The sequence below is a fragment of the Mixophyes fleayi genome, chromosome 6 (genome assembly GCF_038048845.1).
Source record: "Mixophyes fleayi isolate aMixFle1 chromosome 6, aMixFle1.hap1, whole genome shotgun sequence".
In the NCBI taxonomy this organism is placed as follows: Eukaryota; Metazoa; Chordata; class Amphibia; order Anura; family Limnodynastidae; genus Mixophyes; species Mixophyes fleayi.
In genome coordinates this window covers 225,840,960-225,856,780 of record NC_134407.1, presented here as the reverse complement: position 1 = coordinate 225,856,780, position 15,821 = coordinate 225,840,960, and the positions used below count along the sequence as shown (strand labels likewise).

General features: G+C 44.0%; 2 protein-coding genes across 20 annotated transcripts in view; one reads left to right on the top strand and one right to left on the bottom strand.

The window, feature by feature from the left end:
- LOC142160072 (uncharacterized) overlaps positions 1–15,821 on the bottom strand; it is a 1,559,230-nt gene that overhangs the window by 873,841 nt on the left and 669,568 nt on the right. For 15 of the 18 annotated variants that reach the window (XM_075214958.1, XM_075214960.1, XM_075214959.1 and 12 more), the window contains 4 exons: positions 11,282–11,379; positions 11,029–11,140; positions 4,363–4,460; positions 3,119–3,230 (listed from right to left, as the gene is read on the bottom strand). In XM_075214958.1, coding sequence (XP_075071059.1) covers positions 3,119–3,230; positions 4,363–4,460; positions 11,029–11,140; positions 11,282–11,379 — 420 coding nt within the window. Of the gene's footprint in view, positions 1–3,118; positions 3,231–4,362; positions 4,461–11,028; positions 11,141–11,281; positions 11,380–11,493; positions 11,573–11,690; positions 11,883–15,821 lie in introns of all 18 variants that reach the window. The other 3 variants (XM_075214965.1, XM_075214966.1, XM_075214969.1) reach the window with 3 other exon arrangements.
- Positions 1–15,821, top strand: part of LOC142160082 (uncharacterized) — a 215,803-nt gene that overhangs the window by 162,300 nt on the left and 37,682 nt on the right. The window lies entirely within an intron of this gene.

Here is a 15,821-nt window from a genome sequence, read left to right as displayed (position 1 = left end):
TGCATTTTTTATATATAATTCACATTAAGAATACAAATGGATTCAACCCTGTTTCTTGTCTGAATCCTGTTTCTTGTCTATCAGCTCATTGATACTGCTTTTTTTCCTGAGTGAATTTTCTGATGCGTAACGAGATGTGATTTCTGTGTAAAACATTTCCCACAATCAGAACACGGATAAGGCTTTTCACCTGTGTGAATTTTCTGATGTATAACAAGACCTGATTTGTGCGTAAAACATTTCCCACACTCAGAACATGGAAATGGTTTCTCACCTGTGTGAGTTCTTTGGTGTTCAACAAGAGCTGATTTATATTTAAAACATTTCCGACACTCAGAACACATAAATGGTTTCTCATCTGAGTGAGTTCTCTGATGTATAATAAGAAGTGAATTCTCTGTAAAACATTTCCCACACACAGAACACGAAAATGGTTTCTCCTTTGTGTGAACTATCTGATGTTCAATAAGACCAGATTTTTGTGTAAAACACTTCCCACACTCAGAGCATAGAAATGGTTTCTCACCTGTGTGAATTCTCTGATGTGTTACAAGATGTGATTTATATGTAAACCATTTGCCACACTCAAAACATGGAAATGGTTTCTCACCTGTGTGAATTCTCTGATGTCTAACAAGATATGATTTCTCTGTAAAATATTTCCCACATTCAGAACATGGAAATGGTTTATCATCTGTGTGAATTTTATGATGTTTTACAAGATCTGATTTATATGTAAAACATTTCCCACACAAAGAACAATAAAACGGTTTCTCACCTGTGTGAATTCTCTGATGTCTAACAAGACCCGATTTATATGTAAAATATTTTCCACACTGAGAACAAGGAAATGGTTTCTTAACTGTGTGTGTTCTCTGATGGCTAGCAAAGACTGACTGATGTATAAAACATTTACCACAATCAGAACAGGGAAATACTTTATCACCTGTATGAGTTATACTATGTGTAAAATCAGGAGGACGTTCATCATGATTAGAGGGCTCAGAAAATCTATCTGCATTGTGAACTACTGGAGGTATATTTAGGGTAACAGTGTTATCTCCTGGAGAATCTTGTATGATGTCCCCTTCTCTTTTAAAATCTGGAGACAAAATGAGATGTTCCTCAGAAGTATTCATGCTTTTGCGTCCATCTGCTGGAAATAAAATGCATTTATGGAAATATACATTTTTATCATCATTGAGGACCAAATTTTCATACTGAGTTCAAGATATACAATGTATATCAATGAATAAACAGCATATGTGACTCAAATCATTGGCTTAAAATATAACACAACCGCATTACCAAGCAGATTGCGCATATCTAGCCACAATGACATGCAGACTACACAGTCAAATCGGACAACTCTACCCACAATATTGACTCTGGTGTTTAATGTTTCCCAAGCACAAACATTGCCCGGCCAGTATCAAAGAACAGAAGGTCTCGTTATCCAGTGACATAGTCCAACCACAATGCCCATCCAGGAACTCCTCTGATTCACAAACACTGAAGCATTGAAAGCAAAGTAAATTTAGGCTAAATTAGCCTTGTTAGCCTACTCATGTGTCTATAACCCTCAAAGTTCTCCAGATGGACACATAGGTAGGAAAAGAAAACAGTGAAGCAACCCCTATATGTGCCTCAGGTAGCATAGCCCCATGACCAGAGTCATGCTGCTAATTTAGGCTGAATCTTCAGTGTACACAGGTACTGAGAGGGCAGGAGAGCAGCAGCACACAGGAGTAAATGAGGAAATAGCAACACAAAGTGATGATGGTGACACATAGTGGAGGAAAGCATCAAACCAGAGTAGGAGAATAGAGCATGACAAAGACGGGTAAGAGAAAGAAGTGGAATAAAGCATAAGGGCAGAGCAGGATACAGAGACAAGTCAGCAGATGAAGAACAACTGTAAATATCATTCAAACACAGAGATTGGAGGGGAGCTATTGTGTAATGACTGGTGTGTGGTTATAATGGTGTGTGTGTGTGAAGGAGGTTGTACGAAGTGTGTGATCTTATGATAATGTTACGCAGGGTCTCATCCCACTGATTAAATCACTATGGTGATGTCACTTGTACTGATGTATGAGAATCACCAGAGTGTGGGGAGGAGACTGGTCAGATCTCTGGGCTGGTAACACAATGATATGATGTGAGGAGGAGAGCAGGAGTCTAATAGGGGCTGATGGCTCCTGTTCTATGAGAATCACCAGAGTGTGAGGAGGAGACTGGTCAGATATCTGGGCTGGTAGCACAATGATATGATGTGAGGAGGAGAGCAGGAGTCTAATAGGGGCTGATGGCTGATGTATGAGAGTCACCAGAGAGTGTGAGGAGGAGACTGGTCAGATCTCTGGGCTGATAGCACAATGATATGATGTGAGGAGGAGAGCAGGAGTCTAATAGGGGCTGATGGCTCCTGATGTATGAGAATCACCAGAGAGTGTGGGGAGGAGACTGGTCAGATCTCTGGGCTGGTAGCACAATGATATGATGTGAGAAGGAGAGCAGGAGTCTAATAGGGGCTGATGGCTCCTGATGTATAAGAATCACCAGAGAGTGTGGGGAGGAGACTGGTCAGATCTCTGGGCTGGTAGCACAAAGATATGATGTGAGGAGGAGAGCAGGAGTCTAATAGGGGCTGATGGCTCCTGATGTATAAGAATCACCAGAGAGTGTGGAGGAGGAGACTGGTCAGATCTCTGGGCTGGTAGGACAATGATATGATGTGAGGAGGAGAGCAGGAGTCTAATAGGGGCTGATGGCTCCTGATGTATGAGAATCACCAGAGTGTGAGGAGGAGACTGGTCAGATCTCTGGGCTGGTAGCACAATGATATGATGTGAGGAGGAGAGCAGGAGTCTAATAGGGGCTGATGGCTCCTTCACGTCCTCACAGTGATCCCTTCAAAGTGCAGAAACCACTTTGTGAGTGTTACCACACTCTGTATGAAATATTATAGGATAGGAAGCTCCTGACTCCCCCACTGGGCAGATACTTTTCCTCATTAGTTTGTACTGACAGAGGAGGGTGTAGAATAAGAGATTGTTGTAGTGACTGAACAAGGAGAATATGTGACTCATCTCTGTAATAAGTGATTATTACTGACCTGTGCTGAGATCTGTAGGGATTTCCTCCTCCTTACACTGCTGATCACCCCTCACATACGTCTCTTCTTCTCCTTCTATAAATTCTACCTTAATAACAGTCAGGTCTTCAACCTAATTAACCCATAAAACAATAAAATGACACTTTAATAGTGTCTGAGTTCATTAACTGAGAGTAAAGAGTAGAGTATTATTATTATGATTGTAACAATAATAAAGGTGATATTTTACACAGCGCTGTACATTTGGAATCATGATACAAATCAATAACATACAATGCCAGGAACAGAAGGTAAAGGTGGTCCTGTCCAGATGAGCTTACAATCTAAGAGGTGCAGGGAACACTTGATACATATGGTAGCGGAATAACAATTGAGGCTGGTGGTGGGGAAAGTGTGTGTGGCCACTGTAAGGCAGCAGCGTTATCAGCCAACAATAATAAAGCAGCTGTTGGTGACTGGCAGCTACCAATGGTGCCTCACTGCCAAAATAAGGAGAGGCAGCGGCAGGCGGAGAAACAAAACATGAACCAGTCACTGTAGAAATCTTAAACCATCAGCTGATGTCAATCATAACTGTCCTTCACCATTTTATCCCAACTGAACCTCCTTTCTCTTCTGGTTCTAGAAAAGGTTTTTGCCTTCGGCCAGATACTACTGTAGTTATCCGCCAGTTTGAAGTAGCTGTGTGCCTGGTGTTTATATTTAATATCACTCTTGTTGCTGGAAACAGAGCCAGAATGGTTGTTCCCCATGTCCGGCGGCAGCTGCTGACACCAAGGAGGCAGTAAAGGTCACCAACGGAGGAGCAGAGATGGCGACAGCAATGACTGGGTCCGGCTGCTGAACCGAGGCGGTATACCAGTAGATCTTCTAAATAATTCTGTCCTCAGCACTACCGTGTAATTGCCCGCTGACTTCATATATTTTTAGCTATTTCATATGTGTGGGAAGATTATTAAGGTATTAAGGTAGAGCACAGCACTGATCTAAACTGCAGCCATCTCTAACTGCTGACTGCAGTATTACAGTATAGGACACACGCAGCTTCTCTACAGATCATATAAAAGTCACTTTAGTATTTTGCTATTTGGTGGAACCCTATATAACAATAAAACAACACTTTAATAATGTATGATATAACTGATTGAGAATAAACAGAAGAATATCAGACTATTAGACACATGCAGCTTCTCTACAGATCATATAGTGAAAAGTCAATTGGTGAGACCCTAAATCCCATCTACCTGATACTCCTGTGGGATACTGTGATTCTCCTCTGTACGATCCTGTGAATAAAGAGGACGAGGACATCTCTCTGGGGTATTTCTGTTGCTGGATCCATCTGTAGGAGACACACAGTGACTGATGTTACTGAAAGTAAGCAGCCCATAGCTTGATAGTGATAGCAAATGACTCCCTGTGTTACATTTACTAAGTATATAAGGAGTCATCTCGTATATGCTCCAGCCTTCAGTTATTGTAATAATCAGGGTGGATCAATGGGAAAAGTCAACACCAGTAAGCTTTTTAAATAAACGGATAAATGTCTACCAATAGTGTATGATTTGAGAACATTCACAAAAGACATGAAACAATGTATTTCTACAGTCTCCACATCTCCAGGAAACACTTTGTGCGGTACCACAGGAATACAGAACCGTCTGGATAGAAGTTTTTTTGTTTTTTTTAAACACTTTATTTGAAGAGGAAACAACAGGAACAGTACATACAACATTTTTGACAAGAAAAATCTTAATAATCAAGGTGTTTCCTCTGAGTTTTATACTTTTATATTGGTGGGGAGGGTGAGAAGGGAAGGGAAGGGGGGGAGGGGGGTAGAAAGGCACAAATATTGTCAACAATATAGCTAATAAATAGATAGGCACGCAAACTTGGAACAATACTAAGAAAAGCTGGGACACACATTTACAATGGCTACCCGGCAGAGAAGTAGCATATAGACATTACTCACCCACCGCGCACCATATCCAGCCTGGGGGGGGTCCAGAGGCGGCCCAAAAGCTATGTTCCAACTGCTGGGGGAGGAGCCGTATTGGATAGGCAGCTACGGCTTTCTAGTAAGTAATACGGGGCCCACACCTTATCAAAGTTATATGATTTATCATGAAGGTAGCACGTTATGCTCTCCATGCTTGCGACATGACCTATGTACGACCGTAACTCCTGCATAGAGGGAGCCCTCGGGTCTTTACAGTGTTTCGCTATTAGGGATTTAGCGGATGCCAGAATATGGGAGATAAGCTTGTTAGAGGGCGCGCTCTCATCAGGTATAGGGCGAGAGAGAAGGAATGACCAGGGGTCCTTACTTATCTGTTGTTCTGACACAGAGTTTATGAGTGTAAGAACCATGTTCCAGAAAGGAACTATGTGAGGGCAGGTCCACCATATGTGTAGCATCGTACCTCTCTGGCCACATTCCCGCCAGCAGCTCGGAGTGGCCGTAGGAAACATTCGAGACAACTTATCGGGAGTATAGTACCAGCTATAGTACACTTTGTAGGCAGTTTCCTTAATTAATGTAGAGATCGAGCTCTTGGCAATCCCCTCCCTGACCTCCTCCCAGCATAAGTCGTCTGGAGGAGGACCAAAGTCATTTTCCCATTCCCGCTCATGTCGGCCTGGAGTATCGAAGGTATAATCTATGAGACAATTATAGATCTGGGAGATCATCCCCTTAGTGAGAGGTGAATGTAAACACATGTACCCGAAGGAGGTCGGGGCCCGGAGAGCCTCCTGGGGGGGCAAAGACATGGCGAAGTGTCGAACCTGGAAGTACTCAAAATAGAGCGGGCGAAACGGTTCAAAATTATGATGAAGTTCTGACATGGAAGCCCAAGTTCGATTAACCACCAGGTCCGAAACCACCCGTAATCCCGCCTTTATCCAGAGTTTAAATTGCTGGGTTGAATTGCCAGGAGGGAAGTGTGGGTTCCCCCAGAGGGGGGTCAGAGGTGAAATAGAGGAGGCCAATTTATATTTGACCCGGCATGAGTCCCAGAGGGATAAGCAGAATTTAAGAGATTGAAGAGAGGAGGCCGCTGGTGGTCTATCTATGTTGGCCAACCCCCAGAGTGATGCCATGGAGGGGACCCCCACATAAGGGGTCTCCAAGTCCACCTAAGCTATGGACTGGTAAGGCGCATAAGTTACCGCCACCTGGGTCAGATGGGATGCCAAATAATAAAACTTGATGTCTGGAAAACCCCTGCCTCCCCGAGCCCTGGGCTTCTTAAGCACTGCTATCGAAATTCTAGGGGACTTGGCACGCCATATAAACTTTAGAAAGGAGGAATGCAAATCCCTAAACACAGAGTCGGGAACCCTCACTGGGAGAGTCTGGAAAAGATACAGAAGTTTAGGGACCAAGTTCATCTTAATAGCAATAATCCTCCCCAGCCACGATATGATATAGCTCTTCCAAGTCTCCAAGTCCTGTTTGATTTTTGACAGAAGGGGGGGAAGTTTTCCCGATACAATCTCTCATAGGACGAGGTGATATGAACTCCAAGATATTTGATCTTATTCGGCTGTCAGCGTAGTGTAAAATTAGTCTGTAAGCTGGACCTAAGGGAAGGGGAAGCATGGAGGAGCATGGCCTCAGATTTAACAAAATTAATTTTATAGCCAGACAGGAGGCCATATTCATCGATAAGTTTATATAAGGCAGGTAAAGACTCCTGAGGATTCGTCAGAGAAAGAAGTATGTCATCCGCGAAGAGCGATACCTTGAAATCCCGCGGTCCCACTGTCACCCCTGAGATCAATGTCGACTGTCTAATCATCGCAGCCAGGGGTTCTATCACTAGAGCAAAAATTAAGGGCGAAAGGGGGCATCACTGTCTCGTCCCGTTGGAGAGGAAAAGAGGGTCGGAAAGAGACCCATTAACCAGCACCCTAGCTGAGGGAGAATTCTAGAGGGCAGATACCCCGGTCAGAAATTCAGCCGTGAAGCCGTACGCCTTCAGCGCTAGGGTCATAAAATCCCAAGAAATCCGATCGAAAGCCTTCTCGGCATCTAGTGAGAGCATCATGGCCGGGAGGCGCCTTTGATTAATAATTTGAACAAGGTCAATCGCGCGGCGAGTATTATCCCTAACCTGGCGACCCGGGATGAAACCCACTTGATAATGATGAATTAGACCCGGAAGGACTTCATTCAGCCGGGTCGGCAGGATCTTTGCATATAACTTAATGTCAACATTGAGAAGGGAGATGGGACGGTAGCTTGCACAGTCGCTAGGGTCCTTCCCCTCCTTATGTATAACTACAATCCGCGCCTCTAACATTGTTTTCGGGAAGGGTTCACCATGTAAGACAGCATTGAACAGGGAGCGGAGGTGAGGAACCAAGGTCTGGGAAAATCTTTTATAGTAGGCTGCGGTGAAGCCGTCAGGCCCTGGGGCCTTGGAGGTCTTTTGGGCTTTGATGACTGCCAGTATTTCCTCCGAAGTAATCTCCTCATTTAGTTGTTGGATTAGGCTACTGGAAAGGGTAGGGAGGTTCGCTTGCCTCAAGAAAGCTGCTATTGTGTCCGCAGGGGGAGCACTCCCGGGATTCAGAGCATCCAAGTTATACAGTGAAGAATAAAATTTCTGAAACTCTCGCCCTATCTGATAGGGACGGTAAATAGGTAGGCCGGAAGGAGACTTCAGGGCCATGACGTTGTTTTGAGATCTCTGGGCATTTAGACAGGAAGCTAGTATTGGATAGAAGTTTTTACGCAGCCTCTTCCATCTTACTACTGATGACCTTTCCAAAAGAGCAAAATTCAAGATTCTTTACATAGGTTTTCATAATAAAATCTGCACTTGAAGATAATAAAGCAATTTTTTGCTAGTTTGCACTGTTTTGAATTAAAGGCATAAAATATGTAGGAAACAATTTGGTAAAATATATCTGAAAAGTATATAAACTGCTACATCAAAATTGTGTACGACTGAGTTTATTGAAGGCAGGATGGGGCAGATGTGGGAAATATAACACCACTCTGGAGTGCTTAACCTCTTCTGGAGTGTAGAGTATTATTGTCTGGTAACCATCAGCAAACAAGTACTAAGGATGCACCTTATTTAAAAGAGTGTTCCAGGATCGGGTCAGAAAATAGCAGTGGAGGACAGGTAAGTACAATTTTGACTTCTTTGATGCCCCTGTGTGCTAACGACGTGACGCGCTGGTCCTTAGCAGTGAAGGGATTAATAAGCTTTGCCTCAGTATGAACAGGTATTATACAGTATAAAGTTGGTCACATGATATCTGTGTGCCCAAGTATTTCATAGACTGCCTGGAACAAAAGAAGTAAGAGGAGGAGCTAGAGGACGACACCTAAGAAACTCCTGGGCAAGTAAAGTAAAAAGCTTGAGATTTGGATTTTAATGTGAGTGTTTGAAAAGGGTATAAGCGCATGAGGTGAGGGATAGGGATGGCTGGCAGAGTAATAGAAACAATTGAAGTGTGGCCAGAGTAGGGTGCCAAACATCACAAATAAAGGTTAGGCCTGCATAGCATCCTGTCTCAGCCAGTAATGTAACATTGATCATATATTGCTGTATGGAGATAGTGTTTTGTTATATATGATCTTTTAACTTGTTTTAAATGTCACCAGGTGGCTTCCTTAGATACCGGTATGTTCTCCAACATGTCCCCTGAGACCTATTGTCACCTGGGGTTATCAAGGCACCCAGTCATCCAAAGGGACCCTGAGAAGCTGTGCTAACCGTTGCTATTACAGCACTACCTCTGTTAATGGTCGAAAGTGTCAGTCAGCTGTAGGACCACTTTCACCCAAAAAGACAATCAGAGGTTAACTGAGGATTTGGAAAGAGATTTAACGGAGTTATTCTTTACTGCCTAACAAATGGGTGTCCTATTTTCTCCACTGGGTTCCATTAATCTTCCCAGAGCCACTGCCCACAGGGTGCCTACTGCATCCAGAGAACACGGGGGAGGGCTCAGTAGTCACCCTCTGATAAGCAGGCATCCAATCCAGTGGAGAAGTCTTATCTGACACCAGCTCCACCTAGACCACACCACTATGTTAACCTGGTCAGGCTTAAAAGGGGGAACTGAATTGTCCATAGTATGTTTTACATTTGGGAGATCGAATAGAAATTATGGTTCCTGTTGGACTGGCCCAGGATCTTCAAGCCTTCATGGACATCATTACCTTTTGTACTTGCAAAAAGGAGGAGGACATTGGACTTGGTCCCTGCCCAGTTGGCAGAGAAGTGAACAGTGTGGCTCAGTGGCTGAGACACTGTTCCATGAGATCAGGTCAGCACTCCAACAAATTCAGCGACTATAGCCCCGGGCTATAGTCAGGGTTAGATATAGGCTATAGGGGTTACAGGGCTATAGGCGTTATAGGGCTATAGCTATAGACTAGTAATCTTCTTGTGCGGTGATCCTCCTGGCTGTATGTTAGTTGCATTTACTTCAGTTTGACGTGTATACACACAAATCTTTTTTTTTGCTATAAAATAAAGGACATTTGTACTTTACCAGTTGTCTGCCAAAGTCATTTACAATCCAGAAGGGTACTGGGTGTCCTCCTTTAGCACATAAAGCTGCTTAGAGGTAAACCAGCTAGCCTGGATGGTGAAAGAGCTATATATAAGCTTGGTGGAGCCACAGGGGAACTATATACTGTAATGGATGAAAAGAATTGGCTTTGCCCCACTAAATACTGACGAAGCTCTCCGAGCCAGAGTAGTGAAACGGGACTGGTATCACCCCCACTTGTGGAGGAAATTTTGCCTGCCACGATAGCTTTCATGGCCTCAGAGAGGGGATTGGTTAGGAGTGAGAACTCACAGCAAGTGAGAGAGCCTGTACCATGGAGTTGCTTCTGAAGGTACTGGTTACCCTGATTGCCTAGTGTGGAGAGCCATAAAGGATCTAGGCTGTGACAGACATTGACACTCACAAGTGTTTAAATCGATGGTTTCCGTGCATGGGATAGATGAGGAGGCGGAGGATTGGCCCCATTGAAGGGATGGGCCACAAGTTGAGGCTCCTGTTAGCCTCTGAGCCCTATCGTGGAAAATTCAGTACTAGCCAAATGTGGTGGAAGCTCCCATATAGAGTAGGCTAGTCAGCTCCAAACCACCTGTACCCGGTGGAGAGTAAACACTTGTACGTTGCTAGTTGTCCGATTCTGAATCCAAAAGGGTGTCCGAAGCTATGACCTACGGGCAAACCAGTTAGTCTCAGTGGCAGAAGAGCCACATAAATCTGGTATCCTCGAAGGACTTCATCTGCGATGTTATGGTAGGCAGGGTATGTCCTTCATTTTCTGAAATAAGTCATTCCAATAGAAGAATGGACTTCCGGGTATATGAGTTTACATAGCATCCCTTTAACTCGATATCTTTACCAACTAGATTTTAAGGGCATGGAGCAGTTTTGCACCAACACAGAATATCAAATTACAGACAACCTGTTTCACTGTTGTTTGGAGTCCTCTGTGCAGAGTACAATATTCTGGTCATCATGCGAGAGATCTCCGAGCCCTGTCTGTTACCACTGTGGATGGACACTTTATCCGAAAGGCTTTCAGTCTCATACACCGGAGTGAGTGTGAAATTATTTCTACCTCTACTGCATTATGAAAAGAGGGGACATCATCATCAAAAGTCCCACGTGTCTCCTTAACCTCATGAGACATGTTCACGTCCTCACAGTGATCCCTTCAAAGTGCAGAAACCACTTTGTGAGTGTTACCACACTCTGTATGAAATATTATAGGATAGGAAGCTCCTGACTCCCCCACTGGGCAGATACTTTTCCTCATTAGTTTGTACTGACAGAGGAGGGTGTAGAATAAGAGATTGTTGTAGTGACTGAAGAAGGAGAATATGTGACTCTTTTCTGTAATAAGTGTTATTACTGACCTGTGCAGATATATGTAGGGATTTCCTCCTCCTTACACTGCTGATCACCCCTCACATATGTCTCTTCTTCTTCCTCTGTACCTTCTACCTTTATATTAGTCAGATATTCACCCTAAATAAAAAGAAAATAACACTTTAATAATATCTGATATAAGTGCTTGAGGTTAAACAGATTATTAGACACACAGCTTCTCTACAGATCATATAGTGAAGAGTCACTTTGGTATTTGGTGAGACCCTAAATCCCATCTACCTGATACTCCTGTGGGATACTGTGATTTTCCTCTGTACAATCCTGTGAATAAAGAGGACGAGGACATCTCTCTGGGGTATTTCTTTTACTGGATCCATCTGTAGGAGACACACAGTGACTGAATACATTGTTTATATGTGATGACCAGATAATGTGTATCTAGGTGGCCTCATAACTGCTCTCCTCCACATAAAATGAAAGTCTCCTCTTACCCAGTGATATGAGGGTCCATTGATTCTCCATTATTAAGTCCTTACAAAGGCTCTTGTGTTACTCTAAATACTCCCCCTCCTGCATGGAGAGATAGACAGTGACATCATCCACCTTATAGGAACCTGACACACACAATGGTCATCACCCAGACACATCCCCTGGTGTTACTGTATAATGTCCCATTCCCAGCAGTCACCTCTCCAGTCAGCAGCTGAATGATCTTGTTGGTCAGTTCCAGGATCTTCTGGTCATTGTCTCTGTCATGTATCAGTGAGTGAGGTGGAGGCACCGTGATGGGGCTCTGGGTCCTGCTCAGTCCTCCTGACACACAGGGATGGCTGCTGGGTGTCTGACACTCACTGGATGTCTTCTTCACTACTATGTAATCCTGGGTATTAAGAGACATCAATAAAAAAGATAAATGGAATTCAACCTATGTGTAGTTGGCTTTCACTGTGTTAATTGTGCAGAAAGTAGACAAGAAGGTCTATTGAACAAACACAACAACTATTCTACTTGTAACCATTTCCTAAAGACATGCTCTAGTAAAGTCTATATAGGCGTTACCTCTCCTGCAGCTCCTGCCACGTACAGTGGGACAGCTGTTCGATGCCCTCTGTCTAGTCACTACCCACTGATGTAGCATCGGCTTTGAACAGTGTAGTGCAAACAGCAAGATGACGTGGGGCGGTTGGCCGAAAGACTGCTCTCCTCAGGACGACCAGTCCATGGAGGATGGCAGGAGAGCAAAGACTTACATACACAATACCATAGGAAGTAGTTACAGGTAGGACGGGATTGTATTTGCAAAATAAGTCATTTTGTACAATTTCAATTGTAAAATTTAACTACACCTAAAATAAACCAAAAGCCTTGGCATGAATGTATCAGTGGGACCGATTCTTATATCTGAGACCGTCTACCTGCTGCTTGGTGACAGCTCTACAGATGAGACGACTGAGGCAGAGCAGGAAGTACCAGAGAGAGAACAGTTCTATCCTGTGAGCCAGAGAGCAGAGGATCTTGGGAAGAATACACTTTATATATAAGAAGAAAACATTATATGGTCACTACTAAACTATGTGTATAATGTGGACACAGAGCTGTGCACATGGAATCTGTTATAAATACACGTAGACAGGATAAAAAGGAAAAAAACAGACCCTCTGTCCATATTACCGTTTCACCCACTTACAGGTGTAGCTAAATCTTCAGATAAACTTATACAACGTATGTATAATGCAGCTAAACTTCAAATAGCTGGAGACTGGAAGAAAGCCTTACAAGCCTATGGCACGGCGCCTCCATGCAGTACATTACTGGCCTCCTTCATGATACTGTGTCTACATTTCATAAAGTGCGGTATTCATACAGTGGCGCCATGTAAATCCTTTGTTTCCTTATTGGCTCCTATGTAAGGCTCTCCTGGCTGCTCCTTCTTGTAACCCTCTATTTTTGGTCCCCACATTGTCATGTCCATCCCCCCTTCTTCCTCTCCTAGTTATATGGGACTCTGTGGCTGTAGGTATCTACCATTGGTTTTAGAGTCCTGCCCCTCCCATCCTTCTTAAAATCCACAAAACTTGTGTCATGAGGTTTCATTGTCTCCGATGTTTCTATATTTCCATTCAGCTCGATCTCACAGAAGCTGATGGGGACAAATAATATCACCAGCTACATCTATATGTTCACTCCTGATATACAAGGTTTATTTTACCGGTCTGTCTCATTACCGTTCCCCAGGTGTCTATTTGGACTCAAAAAAAAAAGAATCTGTTGTGTTGGGACCAGGTGGCTCTTTTTCCTGTTCATAACGCATCCATATTTCTGCAAGACATTTATCACCCAGATTGTTCTACGACAGATTCTTCTAACTAGTCCACCATTACGATATTGTACCGATATGGCCAGATCTTGACCCCATGTTTTCTTTGTTCTACCACCACTAATACTTTGGTGAAGGATCTCCAGGAGGTCGCCAGCAGAACAAACTGGCGTCCTCCTCGAGATCCTTCACCTCGTAATGGGAAATGGTGTCACGTTATTATCATCACCATTTATTTATATAGCGCCACTGATTCCGCAGCGCTGTACAGAGAACTCACTCACATCAGTTCCTGCCCCATTGGGGCTTACAGTCTGAATTCCCTAACATACACACACACACACACAGACAGACAGACAGACAGACAGACAGACAGACAGAGAGAGACACAGACAGAGAGAGACACACAGACTAGGGTCAATTTTGTTAGCAGCCAATTAACCTACTAGTATGTTTTTGGAGTGTGGGAGGAAACCGGAGCACCCGGAGGAAACTCACGCAAACACGGGGAGAACATACAAACTCCTAACAGATAAGGCCATGGTCGGGAATAGAACTCATGACCCCAGTGCTGTAAGGCAGAAGTGCTAACCACTTAGCCATTATGCAGAATCTGAGAAATGTCCTGTGCGGCACTGCTATGGAAACATAAAGTAGGCATCCTGAAGGCGATGCCCTATGGGTGCCAAAGTCCTCTTTCCTAATGACCCGTACAATGGAATTTACTAATTCCATTCATAAACCCAAAACTGTGTGAAAGGCCAGGACCAGTCGTCTGGAGGATAAGCCCTTGTGTTCTTACTCTGGGGAAGCTGGAGACAATGCTTTGATTCTCATTATACCTTGCAGACTTCTATCATACTTGATGAGTTTTGGACTGGACAAAGGCATTTCCTCTGGGATAATGACTGAAGTCTATTCTACAAGCCTGGAGATTCCGGGTCTGACAGGTAATACCTGGTACATATCTATACTTGATAGAAATCTGGTTCTTTTAAATTCTTGCATTTTATATAAATCATCCTTAGTTACAAATGACTGTTTGTAGGGACAGGGTATATATTCTCTGAGGGGATGTTTTTGTTTTATAGTAAAGTCTGCCTTGGAGGAGTGAATAGGAAATAGTATTGGAAACTATCCCAATCACATTCCATGCAGTTATTTTTGACTCACATATTTCTGTAAGTCTAATTGTGTTGTCAGAAGCTTTGCATCTGTATGCAATATGTCCTGATATAAGTATCATTACCCCTATGATATGGGAGTATCTAAACGTGTATGGGTAACAATTTGTACTGTATAAATGTACTGCAAAATCTGTGCAAGTGACAGAAAGGAATTCTACATATTGTGTGTACGGATTTAAGTCCCATGTCTTGGTATCTGCTATAGTATGTGCCTGAATAATATATAGTGAGACATAGGGCTAACACTGAGTAGAAGAGGAGCTGTAGATCTGAGTAAACTGGAAACTGCCTGTACGAGCGATTAATGAGATCAGTTAATAAATGGTCATAACGTATGTGCCTTACTACTAACTAGCCCCTTTTTTTTTCCTACAGAAGCATTATGAGGCTTTGAAGTGGACATACTGAGACTAGGAAGTGGACATACTGAGACTAGGAGGTGGACATACTGAGGGTAGGAGGTGGTCATACTGAGGCTAGGAGGTGGGACATACTGAGGCTAGGAGGTGGGACATACTGAGGCTAGGAGGTGGGACATACTGAGGCTAGGAGGTGGACACACTGAGGCTAGGAGGTGGACATACTGAGGCTAGGAGGTGGGACATACTGAGGCTAGGAGGTGGACATACTGAGACTAGGAAGTGGATATACTGAGACAAGGAGGTGGGACATACTGAGGCTAGGAGGTGGGACATACTGAGGCTAGGAGGTGGGACATACTGCGGCTAGGAGGTGGTCATACTGAGACTAGGAGGTGGGACATACTGAGGATAGGAGGTGGACATACTGAGACTAGGAAGTGGATATACTGAGGCTAGGAGGTGGGACATACTGAGGCTAGGAGGTGGGACATACTGAGGCTAGGAGGTGGGACATACTGAGGCTAGGAGGTGGGACATACTGAGGCTAGGAGGTGGGACATACTGAGGCTAGGAGGTGGGACATACTGAGGCTAGGAGGTGGACATACTGAGGCTAGCAGGTGGACATACTGAGGCTAGGAGGTGGACATACTGAGGTTAGGAGGTGGGACATACTGAGGCTAGGAGGTGGACATACTGAGGCTAGGAGGTGGGACATACTGAGGCTAGGAGGTGGGACATACTGAGGCTAGGAGGTGGACATACTGAGGCTAGGAAGTGGACATACTGAGGCTAGGAGGTGGGACATACTGAGACTAGGAGGTGGATATACTGAGGCTAGGAGGTGGGACATACTGAGGCTAGGAGGTGGGACATACCGAGACTAGGAGGTGGGACATACTGAGACAAGGAGGTGGGACATACTGAGGCTAGGAAGTGGACATACTGAGGCTA